We start from the raw sequence: 20,830 nt of genomic DNA on the forward strand, positions 1-20,830 counted from the left end.
CAATAAGTATTTTTGATACTATTGTTAATTTAACTAATAAAGAATGTTATGCGTTACTTTATGAGCACACACAAAACTATTGTATTTTTGTCCACCTTGTACCAATTGGAATCAACATGTGATACATTTTTGGAATCAGCTCAGCTAGAGTAATCTGAAAATTGGGACAAAATGGGGGTGATTTATTTAAAAAAACGACGGTGACGTCATTACTCGAAAGTAATTCACCCTGTATATTAGATTATTATTTTAAAATACGGTACTCAAATCAAAAATCGACGTGTTTCAGGATTATTTCTTATTATTACTATTTCTTATTTCTGTTTAGCTAAAAATGAATTTGTTCCATACTTTACGGACACAGTGTATATTGAGTGACATTATTTCCGTTTAGAATTTAAGATTTGGGAAATATGATGGCTCTACATCAATGATGAAATCCTTCCAGCACTCGTTTCGTATATTAACACCGCCAGAATCTAACAATAATGGAAAAAAGCCCCTTCGATTGCAGTTGATTGGATATAAACCCGGATAAAGGATGGCCATCACAATAAATGCTTCTTACTGATTGAATACTTCAAGAAATGGAGATTAAAAGTGAATACGACGAAAACAGTTGCAATCTACTTCGGAGGAACAACAGTAAAGAAAGAGAAACCAACAAACGTCAAAATAGAAAACCAGACAATAGAATGGAAAAAGGAAGCAAAATATCTGGGAGTAATACTGGATAGAAGAATGAATTTTAAGAAACAGATAGAAGAAAACAGAAAAAAAGACAAGGCAATTGCACGACAGACTGTACCCGTTGCTCAACCCTAAAAGTAAACTTTCTTTAGAAAACAAGCTGAAGATAATAAAAATAGTGCTAATACCAAGCATTACGTATGTAGGAGTTACCTGGTACAATACGAAAGACAATAATAATGATCAGTTGCAAAGTAAGCTAAATTCAGTAATAAGAACAGCAGTTGGCGCCCCATGGTATATAACTAACCAAAAAATCAGAGAAGAACTGAAAATTGAAACTATTGAAGAAATAGTCAATAAACAAAGAAAGAAGACAATAGAGACGATGAAAGAGCACTAGAATAAGGAATCAAGAAAGATAATACAAATCAAAATAAGAAAGACAGTTAAGAGGGAATACCTCTTTCAAAGAACTAAATAGAAGAAAAGTGACATGAAGTAGGGAGGAAAGCCTTCCGATCAGACAACAGCAGAAAATAGGAGAAATGAAATTAGAGGCGAAGGGAATGAAAATTCCGGACCTTAAACAAAAAGAAGACCTGAGAACATGCTTCTTGAAGTTTCACCAATTATCACGCAGATTTTTATCGTCATTATGTTGTATGTTTTTATGAAATATCAATTCAATAAGAAGAATTGATCGAAATAAACGAAAAAAAAAAATATTTGGGTTCAGAGATACTTTTATTGACGAATGTTTTCTGCGTTTTCATCGGTCGGATATTTTTTTGCGAAAACGTAAGAAGAAGTGTTACGAAAGGACAAAGTTTAGATTGATATCGTCGTCACGTGCAGTGATCTTTAATCAATAACGGATGACGAATCGAAAATACACCACGAAGTGAATTGAATCCATCACACTCTGTCTAAACATCATCAATCATATATAACTAATAGTCCATGAAAGGCCAAAACCCACACAAAGGGTCGACACCTCAGCAGTTGTTACTTCCTTGATGGAGTGTCAGTAAAGAATTCTCTTTTCGATCGATTGAAATGAGAATGAGTGAAATTGACAACTTATTTCTTGGGAAGTGTGTTGACATACTAGAAGAAAAATAATATTAGTTCAAAATAAGGACCTCTAGATATTAATTAATGGTGGAAGGTATTACACATGAGTTACATGGCATTTCGTTTTTAAGGGAAGTATTTCGAAGATACTTTTTACATGGAAGTAAAAGAAAAACGAGAAAAACTTGAGAGAATTGAGGAACTTGGCATTTGACTTATAGTTAGTATTCTATTAGGGAGGGTAATAATGAAAAAGTTAGTGATAAAGATATGCCTCTATATAATTCTGTGATCTCCGAGGGTGCAATGATGAGTCACTCAAAACTTCCCGTCACTGGTCCTCTTTTATTTTTTTTTCTCTATTATGCTTGAATTTTCGAATCTTGGTCGGATCTGTAGTCATTGGAATATTAGATATTAGAAGTCGCTAACAATACGAAATTTTGCACGAATCTTGAAATAGTTATTCTATAAAATAGATTTATTACAGAAATATTGGCTATTTCTTTTTTTTTTTTATATTCTTCTTGAATTTTTTATTGTTCTGATTTATCTATCAATACTACATATTGGGTGCCTATTTCTTTTACCATATTCTTTTGACTTTTTTCTGTTTTGATGATGTAATCATCTTGAATCTTTGCCCGAAGGTTGAAATTGTCATTCTTATAAACACCCAAAATTCGACATCGTCTGTTTTGTCATCACGGAATATTCAAATTTCTAGGTCCTTCCTATGTAATGGTGTCTAAAGTCGACTGGACGGCCAGAATCGAATTTGACGAAGGCTTTATCATCAAGGAGTGTTCGGTTCGAAAAATTAGAGATGGAAAAATTATAAATTGTTCATTACCTATAACTATCTGACGATATTCCAAAATGGCGAAAGCGCAAGCTATAGTTGCATATCCTAATAAATATATACACAATGCACTATGAAATACGACTAGAGATCGCATTATATGCAATGAAAAAGCTTCAAATGCATGAATGAAAAGCATAAAAAATCTTTATATTTCATTAATAATAATATATCATAATATCGGACTTATTTTCACGATTTTACAGAACAAATACAGATATCGAAAAAATAAAATATATGTCAATAGAATAGATAACAACTGCTATGGAAAGTAGCGTATTGTTCACAACTTATTCAATTTCAAAACTATGTATTGCTCATACTGTGGGAAACATTATTCCCCACGGCACTTTGCCCACACCTCGCTTGGTAGACCAATGAAATTGGGTTTTTGAGTCGTTTCTATGGAAACGCAATAAATTAGCACATACTGTCAACGAAGGCCATTTTGATTTGAATCAAGTCCATTTCTTGAATTATTGAAATGTCTGCAGTTGTAGGAAAAGTTTAGTGTGCAACATGTGGAGAAAATCCTTTTCTCGCTCGTGTGTTTGCGGCACTCGCCTTGCAGGCTCGTGCCACAAACTTCCATACTCGCGAGAAAAGTTGGAGTTTCCCCAGTTGTTGCACAATATACTATTTGAGCCCTAGTCCTCTGAACATCATTTCGTTATGATGTTTCTCCACAAAGAGCGCACTTTTATGTTTTATTTATGCGGGAATCAATTTTCATATCAACTCAACATATATTAAGATGAATACCTAAATATATCAAAAATTCAGAAAACAAACTTCAATCGCGCCAAAACACGTGAAACAACGGATCACACTAGGAAAGCAATAGTTGCCAAACCTTGGGTTTTAGCAGGTAGATACAGAAAATAATAAATATTCTGCTTACTATAAATTCGAAAATTAGGAAAAATATCGGATTCCAAATATTCAAATTTGCCTATTTAATTGAAAATCACTGGAATAAATATATATCATTCAATATAATATACATTCATAATGATATAGTAAAATTATGGATTTATCACAATCCGGCAATGTTATCTAACCATGGGGGGGACATGTAAAAATTGCGATTACTCCCATATCAATGTTCATCACTCTATGTCTACAATAAACATTTCAAGTTGTCATATTTGAGTGAGATATTTCAAATATTTTCAAAATGTCAAAATTATTCAATTTTCTGACAATTTTTCATACTTTAAACGGAAGCCTTGCATAAAATAAAAACAAGAAAAATAAAAACCGTAAAACAGGATCCTTTTGCCGATATCTTACAAGTTCGTCGAATATGCTCTGGTGGTGCCAATTGAAGAAGGATCAACTAGCTTCCAAAATCAAAATGGTACCAGTAAACCTGCCTCGATTTGGTAGAGGTGAAGCAGTAATATACACGAATATCAACGAAGAATATGCCTATGGAAATAACGCTGTCATGCAAGATAAAACACCTGAACAGTTCATTGACACATTCAATTACGATCAACCTTCGAACCTATTAGAGGATTCCAAAAAAGAAATCAATATATCTCCGAATCAATTCTAAAAGATTGAAACTATAGTAAAAAAATTAATTCCGAAGAAAGTTATTTCCTTAAACCAAAATGGATTGATATCTCTTAGATTTTTTCCATCCACTGATCTAAATGATGAGTGAATTTAGCAAATCATAATAATGGATATGAGAATTATCCGGGTGGTTTCTCTTAATTGGGAAACCCTGTTTATCAAAAGATATATCTATTCAAAGGTTTATAGAGGAATAACTCATTGAAATTTTATAATAACGAAAATATAAAAATTTGAATTGGAAAAAATACTACCCTTGCCTTGTTATTTCGAGCATACCTTTATAGCAAATAGCTATCGGAGTTTTCTATGAGGAGAAGCTCCCATTTTGGGATGTATAGAATGCAAACATCTTACAAAAAAAAATTCGACTGTCCACTATCTAGAAATTTTCTCAGAAAATATGACAGCTATTTACATGAAACTTGGTACAAAAATGGTAAAACGAAATAATCCTCTCAAGAACGCTATACATTAATTTTGAATGGAAAAAATCAAGGAAACAATAATTAATTTCTCGGAAACTCAACTCAATAATGAATTGAGAATATTTATTGCTAGGATGATTGTAAATATAATATTTTTTTAAGCGCAAACTCTCATAGTTTCTCATAGTTTTTGATTTTTTTTTTCGGGTTCGCATTTTTTCAATGGACATTTCTTCAAAATTGTTTTTCTTCGATATTTTTATATTTTTTTTCACGGGTTTTTATTTGAAGAGATTTATCTTCTGAGAGATATTTGTAGGTACGCGTGTGGAAAATTCCTTAATTATTTGAAAAGATTTCAGTGGTTTAGTGAAACATAACTTGACAGGTAGCGAATTTTCGAAAACGGAATGTACACGGTGTTTTTTCAACCTGTCAATTTAATCTGAACTCATCATAAATCTCACCCTGTATTTTTGAGAAAGTGTTGGAATTATTGAAAGTAGAAAATCATATTGTTCTACACTGAAAATTTCAACAATATTGATCAATCCATACCAAAGTTATGAATGAGAGAAAAATTGGTCGAATCAGACAAATCACCCTGTAGACTCCCAATAAAGGTCCCCAACCATGAACCAAACATTGTTTCGAAACTGCCTTGACTAGCGTGAACTTCTCCTAAAATCTGACGGTCTCCTTCGGAATCACCCTGTATAAAAATGACCAATTCGAATTTAATAAAAACGAAAGCATAAAAAATTCGAATCGAAAATACCACCCTGACCTCATTATTTCGAGCTCACGTTGTAATCAAATTGTTATCGGCTTCCTCAACGAGGATAAGCTGGCCTTGAATGTTTTTCAGGAGCTCAGGCGGATCGGGATGAGTATTTAGTTTTTCATCGAGTATAACATCGGATTGCCATTGTAATCCCGAGCGGTCACTTCCCGGATATCCGCAAAGCTATCCTCAAGGGGTAAAACTTACCGTAAAGCCGCAATGTACCCTCCACCCTGCCCAGAGAGTTCGTGGATACGCAGTTGTAAGTTCCATTATCAGAAAAAAGTTCTTTGATTTACAGATTGTAATATAATTTGGTTATCATTGTAACAAACAAAAAATTATATTGTTCTACACTGAAAATTTCATCAATATATATAAAGCTATAACAAAATTACGAATAAAAGAAAAATCGGTCGAATCAGACAAATCACACTGTAGACTCTCAATAAAGGCCCCCAACCATAAACCAAACATTGTTTCGAAACTGCCTTGACTAGTGTAACCTTCTCCTAAAATCTGACGGTCTCCTTCGGAATCACCCTGTATAAAAATGACAAATTCGAATTTAATACAAACGAAAGTATAAAAAATTCGAATCGAAAATACCACCCTGGCCTTATTATTTCGAACTCACGTTGTAATCAAATTGTTATCGGCTTCTTCAACGAGGATAAGCTGGCCTTGAATGTTTTTCAGCAGCTCAGGCGGATCGGGATGAGTATTTAGTTTTTCATCGAGTATAACATCGGATTGCCATTGTAATCCCGAGCGGTCACTTCCCGGATATCCGCAAAGCTATCCTCAAGGGGTAAAACTTACCGTAAAGCCGCAATGTACCCTCCACCCTGCCCAGAGAGTTCGTGGATACGCAGTTGTAAGTTCCAATATCAGATGGGGAAAAAGACCTGATGACCAGCCACATAAACACCTTGTATCCGCTTCGCTCCTCCCTTATCGTGTATTTGCTTCTGCAACAGAAAGTGAACCACATCAATCACAGGTTTAATGGTTTGCCGATTGCAGATCAAAGCGACTTTTTCGGTCTTTTACATTACAAAGTTGCGCTCTATCCAAGTCCCGTAGCAATTACGGGCTCACCTTTCTTTTTGCTAGGATTTAACACGGCGACAGCGATTTCAGACCGAACGTTCGATGTTCTATTTTATAAGAGACATTACGTACCGAATTCGTATAAGGGATTGTAGTTTTTTTTCCTTTGGATCCGCCTTCGTTCCGCTCACTCTATTTAATTTGTTCTTGTTCGAGATCGGAATTTGAATTTTCACGTTGTTTCTATAAGATGGGTAATTGAGGAGAATTTAGATTAGTGCGGACTTTCTAATTCAGCATGGATCTTTTGTTCAGATTAAGTTTACTCTTTCTGAGTTCGATGTAATTACGAAAATTGGAATTCAGTTGTATTTTATGGGATTTGAATATTCCTTCAGGAATGCGACATAATTTTACTTGAATATTCGGTTATAATATCACAAGAGCATAGACAATATTCGATTATACACCGATTCACGAAACGCGAAACACCACTCGAGCTGCGCTCTCGTGATGTTTCGTCTAATCGAAATATGTTGTGTATGCTCGAGTGGTATTCGTTACTATTATACAGGATAACCCACCTACTATGACAAAATTCCCATTAAAAAAGTCTTACAGTTTTCGAGATATTTTGTTTTTTTTTGGAAAATAATGAATTTTTGCCCCTTTCAATAGTTTTGTCCTTGCGGTTGGTACAAGCAAGTACAGCAAGACTCGTCGCTCCAAATGATCTTATTAAAAAAATCTGTATCTGCATGATGTTTTCGTAAAATTTGCCGGCAAAATTGAATTTCGTTGAGGTGCGAGTAATATTTTCGCACATAAACAATTGCCATTGTTCACTGAGTGAAGCAACATCGAAGATTTCTCAACAGAATTGACAAACTTGATTTTGTCAGAAACTTACCCATTTGGATAAAAACAGCCATATCTTTTTTCTTTGAATAACAAATGACTTGTGTGATACCTTTTTGAAATCACTATAAAATAGACAATTTATTGGTGTAATGTGCAGCAGTAGCTCAGTACATTTTGGTTCCACTACGATGGGCTAAACTTCATGAACAAAATAATCCACTACCAAAATTTCCAATAAAAATATTTCTCATAACCTCCCTTTAAAATGTTTGGGGGATGTTTTCAATGTAAACGTTGAAATCATTCTTCAGCAATATTATAATGAAAAAATTAACCAAAAAGGTGTAAAATTGTACCAACCGTAAGGACAAAACCATTGAAAGAGGCAAAAATTCATTATATTCCAAAAAAAAATATCTCGAAAACTGTAAGACTTATATAATGGGAATTTTGTCATAGCAGGTGGGTTATCCTTTGATCTACATTCTCCCTCGGTTTGACGTGGTCTTTACGGGACACCATGTATAACGAACAATTTCAGTAACTGTAACTAAAGCACTGCATTTTGATAATTCAATGACGTTTCATTGAGCTTGACTATGTTACTATAAAAATAATATCGCAATATGGCAGGAGGCGAAACACCAAAACGATTTTACCACGGCGTCAAGTAGTATATTCACTTATCAATACGCCTTCACTATGGGAAATTTACGGATTCAATTGGTTCATCAGAACATGAGTTGTATAATCTTAAATATTCAGGGCATTTCATCCTAAACTGAAGAAAAATATACAGTCGTGAAGATAACACTGAGAGAATCATTTTTGCCTTATAGGTACTCGTTTTCAAAGCATAAGCGAGATATAGGGTGTTCAACGCCAATTCTGAGCAATATTCTATTGAGTGTGGCCAGTTATGTAGAACCGATTTCTGGTTTTATAAAAATATATTCGGGTGTTCAATTCAAAAAAGGTGAAGAAGCCTGAATAAAAATTGTGGAAATCCTGCAATATTGGGGATTTTTCACGGTTGCCAAATTGAATTTCTTTTTCTGAATGTACTGAATTTATAAGATTTTCTGTGAAAGAAATTTTTCCTGAATCTAACAAAAATTTTTTTTACATGTCTAATGCGAAAAAAAATCACTCAAAATTGATGAAATATTTGACGATTGCACTTTTCTTTATGAAAACAGAATCAGAAAATATTGAACGATTTGTTAAAGCCATCCAAATTCCTTTTTTTGTATGAGTTTTCTTCAAAACGCCATTTCAGATCATTGCTTCATTACTTCCAATAATAAAATTTCAAAGTCAAAGAGAGCACAAACTGAAATCAGTCGATGAAAACCTTCCAAAGCCATCAAATATCAAACATCAGCTGGCAAGGTTATGGCATCCGCATTTTGGACGTGCATGATTCATTGGCTATCTTGACAAAGATAAAACCGTGGAACAATTGATGTAAAGGGAGATGAATATAATTATATAACGCTAGTGGATCTATTCAGTGCAGAAATGAAAAAAGAACGTCTTCAAATGCAAAAGGAAAAAAATTATTTTATCAAGATAGTGCCCCTTGTCTCAAATAGACAAAATTATGGTAAAATTGAACGAATTGCATTTTTTGAAGATCTGGTCTCAGCGATTGCTGGCTTTTTGCAGACCTCAAAAAAATGTTCCAGGGTAAGAAATTAGGCTTTAATGAAGAAGTGATTGCCTAGGTTGAAGGCTATTTCGAAAAGAAAAGGTATTGAAGATCACTCTTGAAGATGATTGTGTTGACGAATGAAGTCTAATTTTTCAGAAAAAAATTATTTTTACTTGTTAGGCCCTGGACTAATTGAGTTAAATATTGACTTTTCTAGTAAATACAGACGTGCAGAAAAGGAACCCAAATAGATCTATCTGACCATTTATTGGCAATAACTTAAGCAAGGTATCATCAGGTGTTGATAACATATAGAAAGGTCTAAAGTTAATTTTTTTCCATCTTAAACAGAAATGTGATATACAAAAATCATTAGAGTCCTACGGCTTTCAAACTTCGAATTTTAGGAAATATTTTGTCGAAATTTTTTTTTTTTGAGACTAATTGATTGATGTATTCTTCACTTGACGGAAATTTGTATGTAAATTGGGATCGAAATCCATTTTCAATACAAACAAAAATTGTTTCGCTGTGTAGCTTTCTTGAATTTTACATTAAACCGTAGTAGATGTTTGTGTCGAAAATTGTAGAAATTCGATAACAATCCATATTTTCTAGTCATCTGTGGAATTTCGAAAAATTTGAACTCGGGATGACTCAACACCAGTAGAAGATATCAGCAATGAATTATTATCATATAAACTATCACAAAATATTTATATTTTCATTTATATCTTACTCTCTTCATTTCTAGTATGAACATTACTAAGCTGGTGCTGCAGGGGAGAGATTTTAAATAGAATCCTTGTTCTATTCTGCTAACAGGTTGGTTCACATAACCCTTTCAATCCAAAGTGTTCCACTTCCTGCGCTTCACAAAAACTCATGAAAAATTACCGAAGTGCTCTTTGTGTAACAGAGTTTGAAAGTGAAGTTGCAGTATTGTTAAATGAAAATTCGGTGCAGTCTGATGCAGTAACCTGAAATGCCGCTGTAATTCTCTAACATGCTCATAGTTAATTAAAAAGATTTCAAAATAGCCTAATAACCTGATTGTTTAATGTGTGAGTCGAGATTGCAATTCAGCAAAAATTACCCTTTACTTGAACTACAAATGGGCTCACGCTTTTGTGGCAATTTTAATATTTTCCTAAAATGAAACCTACGGAAAAACTAAATGGCCAGTGGTGTTGAAATGTTTGACTAGCACGAAATGCAGATTTGCGTGTGGTTAATTGATAATTCCATTTCATAGAAATACGTTATTTTCGAAAACTTCATGGGCATTCAATTTCCGAATGAACGTTATATCCTTTCACTATAAATCATTGCCAATTATTTCATTTCACGGTATATTTGTGAGCAAATTTTCATTGTTTATGTTGACTGATGATGCATTTTATATCAGATAGATTTAACAATTCAAATGGTAGGCATACCGATTGGAAAAATTCTCAATGATTTATCAGGTGGAGAGATACATATTGGGAAAACTGTTTTTCACATAGAAAATTTTTTGAAATTGAATATGGAATGAATAACGGTAAGCGTTTTTCCAACTTCAAGTTACGCTCTACATAGTCGAACCAATCAATAAAATGATACAACATTCCCATGAAGGAACTAATGTTTTTGAAAATTTTCTAAGGGTTAGGTATGGAAAATTTTACGAAATTATGGCACAATTATTGATCACAGACCCCTCAAATACAGTGTTTTTCAAACTTCAAGTTACTCTCTAAAACAAAGAGAGGTTTCAAGTGCGTGGCCCACGTCCAGACGAAGTGGCAGCTTCGGAAATATTATTATGAACTTTATCTTTGAAAATTTCAGATTTTTGCCTATAATTTATGAAATAATGTACTGATCGCCCACCTGCAATCATTTTCGTAATCTACATAGTCGAATCAATCAATAAAATGATACAATATTCCCATGAAAGAACTTTTATTTACGGAACGGTTCTAAAACATTCGAGGAGAGCGCTGAATATATGTCAGGCTTTTTGATTGTTGCTCATTGATGGGGCTTTTTGAGACCACAGAACAGTTGTGAGTTGTTGAGTTATTACAGTAACTTTTAAAAAAGAATGGTTCGAATTGAAATTTTTGAGTGAAAATATAAAATTCTACAATAGATTCAATTCCTTAAGGTTCAATCATAAATATTTTCTTCTCCAGTAGACTCAGTATAGCTCAGTAGAGCAAAAAAAGTGGGGTCTGCTGGAAAAAAAATCCGAACTTAGTGAAACTTCTACAGGCTGTTTGGGGGTGCTGTGGGATGACTCTGTCAAGTTATCCAACAAGCGGACTCTGTGCTAACTTGGGGAGGGCGAAGAACCTCAATATATCCGGATTTTTATATTTAATTATTATTCATTTTTCTAAAAATGACATGGTATTTTGGACGAAGTCGAGCGAAGCAACCATCCAGTTAGTCTGCCAAAACTACGTGGACCACATCTAAAGACACTTTTAGAGCAATACCATATTGGTTTTTGACGGTTATTCTAGTGGGATAAGCTATCAAAGGACCAAGGCAGTAGAATGTTATCGGCGTTTTTGCTGAACTCCTCTGCCTACTAAGTTTATTTTCCAGAAGATGCCTAAGCATCTTCTGTTGGTTATCAAAATGTTATTTTCACGAATAATTTTCAAGGGAATAAATTCCTTCTGGTTGCTATTTCAATATGCTTTTATATAGGTCATATAACAGAATAAACTTCTCTGAATAGGAAAAATTCTCGAATAGGAAATAATATCCTACATCAATTGATCGAGTTAAAACGTTCTATATAAGGATAACGAGAATTTCACAAGAGCTTTTCTCTTATCTTGGTTCTTATTTGTAATTTCACAAAAGTTCCAGGAAACTTCAGTTCAATTGGCTTTCCCTTCAGAAGCAACAATGATCGTTTGAGTGAATGTTTTCATTTAATTATTGCTGTGTTTGACTTGAGATGAAGGAATTTCATTTCTCCTTTTTGATTGTTCGAAGTCTTTTGAAGTTTTTGCGAAAGAAAGTAATACATTATTCTTCTTTTCCGATAAGTATGTTTCTATCTGCTTGAAGTGCCAGTTTGAGTAATGATGGAATTAGTGATATACAGTGAGCACGTAAAGTTTGGAACATTTTTGAGAGCTCGTTTCAGATCCGATCTCTTCATCATTTCGTCACGATGCCTGTTTAAGAATTTTCAGTGAGGAATGGTCTGAAATGATGAGGTTCGATTCAAGGATTCATCATAATGGAATCCAGCCTAAAATTCGAATCTGTCCGGCAAAAATTTGCAATGAGTAAAAAATTTTTCATAATTCATTCCATGAATCCAACGATTTGAGGAAAATGAATTTGATTCAACCTTCACGAGATAAAAGAGTACCAATCTAAATCATCACGGTGTATATTAGGCCAATTGAAAAGTCCCCGGTCTGATGCACAGATGGCGGTGCTGGTATTAAATCCATATGATTTTTAGTAAGTACCAAACTTCAAACAATAAGTGTCAAAATTTGACAGCAGTCCGAACATTAGTTTGTGAGATATTGCGTTTTGAGTGTAGCTATTTGAAAAAAGATGTAAAAAAAAATCGTGTGCTGATAAAATATTGCTCTTTGAAGGAAAAAAATACAGTTGAAGCAGAATATTGGCTTGATGAAGAGTTTCCGGGGTCTGCACCAGGAAAATCAACCATTATCGATTGGTATGCCAAGTTTAAACGTGGTGAAATGAGCACCGAAGACGGCGAACGCAGTGGACGCCCAAAAGAGGCTGTCACCGACGAAAAAATCAAAAAAGTTCATAAAATTATTTTGAAGTTGATCGAGTTGATCGACATTGTGAACAACGTGTTAATGATTCTGAGCAGTGAATTTGATGGGATTTCTGTTTTTGTCAGAACCTAAAGAGACAATTTGGTTTTTCGCAGTGCATCAGTTGAAGAATATCTTATTTCGGCCATAACTCCAGAACACCTGAAACTATCGCTTTGCGACCTTCAGGTTTTTTCATGCAAATTTGATGGAACTTCTGTTTCTGTTAAGAAAATCCTATCATTACATTTGAAATTTCGGAGTAAAACGAACAAAACAATGAACTTCTGACTTAGCGCCCCCTATCGAAAGCAGCAAAAACAAATTTATCATGAGTATATTTTGTCCTCAATCAACACGATATTATCTTTCAGACGAGATCTCATTTGCTCAGAAATGTTGAGCCAAACTGAAGTTACAGGCATTTCAATCAGTCAGATTTTTCCTTTTCACCTACACTTATTTGATGTCGTAAAATCGAAAGTGACTATTCAAAAAGATAGAAAATTTTCCAAGGATTACAGCGATGATATTTTTTCTTCAATTTCATATGACACATTTTCGAGTAAAATTCATTTTTCTACTGGACGGTAGCTATTACGCCCCCTAGCGGTAGAGGTATGAACTTCAAAACAATTTCCAGTGTATTTTCTTGAACACTTTAGTAGTAAAATTTTTTAATGCTAGTCTTTACGATGAGTGGATCCTGAGATATAGCCGCTTACCTCGCTTATTTGCCCACCCTGTACAGATATCAACGAGTTTTCATCACGATTTAAAAATTAAGACTTCTGTTAGCTTACTTGCTGAACCGTTTGAACATCTTGTGACTTTTTTTTGGGTTGATTTGAAATCCCAAGTCTTCAACCGACAAAGTATCCCGAAAAACATAAATATCAGATCAGAAATTTATGTGTTAGTGAGAGTAATGACAAAAGCCGAACACTCATTGAATGTGGACATATACCGGACAAACACCGACTAAAATATAAATATAAATAGATAAGAATTAATTTCTGAGACATAATTTATTTCTTATTATTTCATTGATCTTTTCTCATCTTGTCCTTATAATTTATACCTCTAATTAGCACTCCTTCTATTTAACTGTTATTGAGGATGAACCGCTTTCAAATGTATACCTATATAAGGATTTCTGTTGGCTTGTATACTCGCTTCACATTAATTTTGTTCCCTTGGTGATATTGAATTCAGTTCTTGTGTCCTGGAATTAGAGCTATTCTAATCTTCCATCTTTCCAGGTATTTCATTATAATATGTATAGGTATAATTTATACAGCGTTTCGAGAACAATTATCGTTACTTGAGCGGAAAGATCTCTGTCCGTGTATTATATTTTTTGAATAACGTTGAAAGTAAGTTTCCCAATTACAAACAATGTAATTTACACGGACTTAATTTAATTTCAAAGCTTTCCGGAAGTTCAATAACTTTCAATATTCAGTAGAAATTGATGTGTGCGATTTGAGAATGTATATCATAAAATTTCATGAATTCTTTATATTGATAAAATTTTCCATCCCCTTAGATTTTAGAGGTAGAGGATACATCAATTGCTTACAAATGGAAAAGAAGTTTTCTTTACTTTGTGACAACTTTGAAGAATTTTCTCGAAATACTTTCAGGATTTAACCGTTTAGTAAATATTCTGTATCTGCATTTTTCAATTAATTCGGATGAGAGTTCACTCAGTATGAATTGAAAACAGCTCACTGAATCTGAATGAAAAGTTTGTGAGGACTTCCCATTTAGTTCGAAGAAAATGTTCAGGATTTACTCGTAATAAAGCGACAGGAATTCTTACGTTCCTAATTCACTTAGGGTTCTGCTGAGAAGAATTTTATTGGAACATCTTAACTTGATAAAAAATGACCCAATTCTGTAGATTTTCGGTACAAGAGGTCGAACATTGTCTGGTTAATGGCGGTCTCGAACAGAATCGTAAAACATCTTGATGCAGCAATAAATGCATCGTTCACTGATTTTGAATATCGGAAAAATGAAGAAGGAGAGGATGGTATGAAACCATCTGTCCATATAGTTTTTTATATTCTGCGTGAACTTCAAACTACGGTGATTATTATTTTCATTTCGCTTCTCTCTTCTTGATATGTTGGGTTTTATAGTCTGTTCATATTAGCAGTACCATGACGTAATAAAACGTTTTGCAGCTTCGTTACTAAACCGATTTTTTTTCATCATAAAACAACAACAATTGGTTGATAAAATATTTTCCCACTTTGAATTTTATGTTCGAATTCGAAAAACAGTATAATTTGCATGGTTTGTTGACTGTCATATAACTTGAGTTATCAAATTAAAACAATTTCAGCTCAGCGCTGAAATTTTCAAATTTCTTTTCGACACAATATTATTGCTCTATAAGATCTACTCTCTCAAAATTTTCGGAAGTACTCAGGGTGTACCAAGAAAGCGTAAATTACCAAATAAATCTTTTTTTCGAAGTTATTAGGTCTTTCCGAAGAAGCGTCGAACAGACTTGGGTTCATTTATTCCATGCAATGAGAAAATTCAATAAAAACATCTTTGGCCATTTACACTTTTTTGGTACATTCTGTGTAGGAATTTCCAAGCAATTTGAGAATGTAGGTCTAAGGAAGCCTAATGATACTGTGTCGAAAAAAAACGAAAATTTCAGAGCTCAACCTTAATCGAGCAACGCGTTATTGGTGGAACACACTGTATATGTATACCTATCCTGAAATGTTCATGACATTTTCCAAGCGATAATATAAAAGCAATTATTTAGCTTTTACTGAACTATAATTGAAATGTAATCATTCATATAATAGGAATCTATTTGTGCTGCAGATTGATCCAAACAATTTTGGATGTTCATTCAGTTGTTAAAGTGAAAAATGTATATTTGAATACTGTATAACTTCCAAGTATTCTTCGATATTTAATATAATATTCCAAAAATAAACTCAATCCCACTAGACTTTCCTCAGTTGAATTTTAAAAACTTCAAAAAATTTCAACACTGAAAACTAAAACTATTATTATCTGGTTCAACTCAAAATATTTCGAAATATGAAAAAAAACCATATATAAATACCTACATATCATACTATCATGAAACTACCTGAAAATACGTTAAGGAATATTTATCTGAGTTGAATTAGTAACTTACCCATTTATGAGCATTTCAGCTCTATTTTTTATCCAGTAGTTTATTGTATTGGGAAATGCTTCAACATAGCATTCAAGTTGGACATCTGTGTTGAGAGGAGCACCAAGAAGTTGATTAGGAACTTTTATTAGAGGAGCAACTGAAACAAAAATCGAACTGGTAAAATAAAATAGTTCTTTCAATTCGATAGATTAACGGATATAAAATTCGATAGCATGAGAACACGTTGTTAGACCCCTTGTTTCATTGCTTTTTTTTCAGATTAACGCTCTCAAGAATTCGACAGCAGTTAGTTTCTCCGTGGCAATGTGGTATATAATAATAAAGCATGATGGACGGTAATTTGAAGCTTCAATTTTATGTTGAGGACTCCAACACCTCTGGATTAAGCGTAACCAAATTGCACACGACTGTTTTATATGTTCAGTTGAGCAAATAAAAAGAGAGTTATTACCTCTTTGAAGATACGTTCACAATTGTCGTTTCAGCGAACGTTTTATACTCGAGTACAATGGTGTTTTGCATGAGAAAGAAGGTATTGTTGTCAAGAATGGGATACGTATTGGGCTGTTTAATAAAACCAGGGTACTCTAGATACTCACGGTTTTCGGAGTTTTCCAAATAAATCGTGCATCATCTAACCGATTATGGTTCATCACTTTGAATAGTATGCTTTCGAAATTATTGAAACTTATCTCATCTACGAAATTTCAACGATGAATTCACTTGGAGATCACATAACTGTATAGGGTTTTCAACGGTGCCATCGACGTATGAATGAACGAGCGCTCAAAAGCATTTGACTTCACGATAGGGCTTTCATAATTTTTTTTTCGATATATAACTTGAATTATCTATGGCTCTATGACACCGACAATAGAATGAAATTTTGCACGGAACTTGGAATTGTTATTTTATAATATAAACACTTGAAATTTCAACTCGGTTGGGTCTGCTGACTGCTGTCACTGAAATATTATTCATTTTTTTTCGATATTCGGTTTGACTTTTCTATGATTCTAATCATGTTATCCTGAAAACGTTATTTTTTATATATACTCGAAATCTCAACTCGATTCGATTCAAAATCACCGGAATATTAGATTTTTCTGCTCGAGAGTTATCGTGTTTGTGGAGAACATTCTCGACTGAATATTCGAAAATTACAGATAACTAGAGTGATCTGTACGGGAAACGAGAACAACAAAATAAGATATACATGGGGTGCATCAGGATAGTACCTTAAGTTGCATCTTTTGAATTGATATTTTTGATTGAAATAAAAATTACCAGAATTTGTTAGCATTGAAAGTAGTGAATAAATGATAATGAAACATCAGGTGTGTTTGTATGAATATATCGAATGAAATAAGGGGAAATGCGGTGTGTTGAAACAAATGGTATCTGTTTTATTCATTCATCAACTTTAATTAGAATTAAGTGTTCAAAATGGCCCCAATTCACTTCTATACACAATCGTTATTTTTTTAGTTTTCGAGGATTCTCCCCTTCTCTTTTCTTCTGATTTGTTGTTCAGATTATCACTTTCTTAGTTTATAATCATTTGAATATCTTTTACATTTTAAATTTCCCAATAAAAAAGTATCCAATCTTTATTTTTCGCAAACTGACAAAGATGAGCTCGATAAAGAATATGTATTTAAAATCAGGAGAAAAAGGTCTACCGATTAGGGAAATGAAATACAGGGTGATCCAGTTGAAAATACCAGTTCACATAGAATTTATAATGTTTATAATGCTTTTTTTGCATTTCCTAATACTGAATTCTGTATCCCCATAAAAATACTTCATATATGCCCATTTAATAGTTTTTGCAGGACCACTATTAACTGAGATAGCTATTGAGTGAAATATAAACAATCACCCTGTACATGTAACAGATTCGTTGTTTCTGTTTCATTTATTCGAAACACTTGTTTCTTTCCCACGAGCTTTCCTTTACAAGCTTCGCTTCGAAAGGCATTGGAAAAGCATATTATTTGCTGAAACTCGTTAGCGGAAAATTTGTTTCGTTTATAATTCAATATGCGGCGTATCGTATTGGATCCATGGCTTTCGAAAGTGCCGAAACTTTTGTTCCTATTCGGCCTTATCATGAAAGGTCGGTATTGTTACGATCATGTTGGTAGAGAAAGTGCTAATTGTTATTTCGATACAACTGGTAGAAAATATTCATTAGTAATCATAATGAAGTGATATTTCTTTGTATCAAATTCTGCAGGGTTGGGTTATTAAGTTATTTTAGAAATTATACAACTTTTCCAACATGCTCCACAATAACCAAAATTAAAAAAAAAATTATTTTATTGGGTAATTACCAATATAATTGAATTTTTCGGGTCATAAAATTGAAACACAACTGAATGCGGATGTTTGGAGTGGTATTTGTTTGTAAAAATTAGCAATGATTTCAATAAGTGATTTCTCCACTGACAACGATAACATCTAGAATAATATTTATTCATTGAATATCTAAATTAAAAATAAACAACAAAATGAGTCCTAAAAAAGGAAACCTAAAAGTTCAACGGCAAGTTGAATCAATTCTTTTGCCGAGATTTGCACAAGTATTTGTAATCAACAAAATTTGCGCTCGAGTGTTGAAACGTTTCTTTATGCTAAAAATGTATTACTTCACTTTAGTAACGTCGCTTTTGACATTTAGTCATCCATATTGCCAATTCCCGAAATATAAAAGGCAACCACCAAATACCCTAACAAGATGTGATAAATGAAACTTATATGCCAGAAAATACTTTGCATGCCATCCAGAAACTTTTTAATTAAATATTCACTGGATAAGGTTGTAGACAAGTAGTGGGAATAGTCATAAGTTTGGCAGAATTCTGCAAATTTTTAGCCTTATGTATACTGGAAATTGATTCCGTCGATCATCTGAACAATTTTGGTCAGAGGACAGATTGCTTTAAAAAGTCATGGATGCTGAAATTCCTCAAAAGTTGCCGTAGAATATATTCAGGAATCTTTCAGAAATAAAGTGGACATAGCAGACAAAATATTTGCCGAAGGAAGTGTGGAAAATAAATCTACTACTATTATTAACGAAGAAAAACAGAACAGTATGTTTTTGATGTGAGTTTGTTTTGAGCGCGAAAAGTACAGTCCTGGAAATTTTGTAGCGTAGCAGCGAAAAGGACTCTGGATGAGCTCATTTTGTGATCTGAGTTAGCTCCGAGAAAGTAGGCATTCTGGATCGATTTCAGAAAAAAAATCTCTCTGTTTTTCATGGCTTCTCGGAATGGTAAAGATAATACTACTTCTAATGTTTGACCATTTGTTTATCGATCCTTCTTAGAATAAATAGAGAGAATATCATTTCTACCAGCATTCCCCGTATTAGATCCTCTGGGAAATACCCATGAAGTTGCTATAAAATGAATAGACGATTAGAACTCCCACTCGAGTTTACGTAGTTTATTCTGACGAAGAGGACGAGATAAACTTGAAAATGCAAAAGTTCTGCGCAAACCTTTTTCACTATAATATTAAGAGGATAAGGTCACACGGGAGGATCTGTGGGAGTTTTGCATTGTCCCACTAGAATTTTTCTGATATTAACCCTGCAATTCCATTGCAGTAAAATACGGAGGCTAGAATGCAAATGACGCGCTGCATATTCCGAAGTTTACCGATGTGGGGAGACACCGGTAACCAGAGGCGGTTCTACCTGGGCATCGTAAGGTTACGCCTTGAAAAAATTTAATCTATTTTTTGCCGCCTCCGAGCCACATATAAATGATAGCTGTGCTATACTTGTGTCCGTTGTTTTGTTTTGATATTGCAACATATTAGAAAACTCTGGCCAGTTTTTTCAGAGGATTATTCGTAATTCTATATGTTTCAACCAAAAACATCGGTCTGGTTCATTGACAATGAATGCGGCCATTGACTCCTGAAGGGTGTTTTTTTAGAGCTATAGAACTTTAAATTGCAATAAAACAACGATGGATTATTCGATTGACATGAATTTTATTTATCCGCAAGATAATCTTGTGGCATTACATTTTAAATATAATTTCTGGCATATGACCGCCACGGCTGGCTCGGATGTAGTCCAATCTGGACGTCCAATTTTCGATGACTTTTTCCAACATTTGTGGCCTTATATCGGCAATAACACGGCGAATGTAGTCTTCCAAATGGTCAAGGGTTTGTGGCTTATCCGTATAGACCAACGACTTTACATAGCCCCACAGAAATTAGTCTAGCGGTGTTAAATCACAAGATCTTGGAGGCCAATTCACAGGTCCAAAACGTGAAATAGGCGGTCACCAACCGTGTCTTTCAATAAATCGATTGTGGCACGACCTGTGTGACATGTTGTGCCGTCTTGTTAGAACCACAGTTCCTGGACATCATGGTTGTTCAATTCAGGAATGAAAAAGTTAGTATTCATGGCTCTATACCGATCACCATTGACTGTAACGTTCTGGCCATCATCGTTTTTGAAGAAGTACGGACCAATGATTCCACCAGCCCATAAAGCGCACCAAACAGTCAGTTTTTCTGGATGTAACGGTGTTTCGACATACACTTGAGGATTAGCTTCACTCCAAATGTGGCAGTTTTGTTTGTTGACGTAGCCATTCAACCAGAAGTGCGCTTCAGCGCTAAATAAAATAAAATGGACGTAGTACGCGATACGTATTCCGCACAGAACCATTATTTTCGAAATGAAACTGCACTATTTGCAAGCGTTGTTCAGGCGTGAGTCTATTCATGATGAATTGCCAAACCAAACTGAGAATAAATCACTTGACAACTGTTAAATCGGTTGCCATCTTGAACAGAAATGCCAACTTGAAGTT

General features: G+C 34.0%; 1 protein-coding gene across 1 annotated transcript in view; it reads right to left on the minus strand.

Moving 5' to 3' along the window:
* LOC123674627 (lachesin) overlaps window positions 1-20,830 on the minus strand; it is a 250,357-nt gene that overhangs the window by 9,322 nt on the left and 220,205 nt on the right. The window contains exons 6-7 of the mRNA XM_045609564.1: window positions 15,981-16,119; window positions 6,248-6,396 (exon numbers count right to left, since the gene is read on the minus strand). Of these exons, the coding sequence (XP_045465520.1) occupies window positions 6,248-6,396; window positions 15,981-16,119 (288 nt within the window). The remainder of the gene's footprint in view (window positions 1-6,247; window positions 6,397-15,980; window positions 16,120-20,830) is intronic.

This window comes from Harmonia axyridis, chromosome 3 (assembly GCF_914767665.1).
Source record: "Harmonia axyridis chromosome 3, icHarAxyr1.1, whole genome shotgun sequence".
NCBI lineage: Eukaryota > Metazoa > Arthropoda > Insecta > Coleoptera > Coccinellidae > Harmonia > Harmonia axyridis.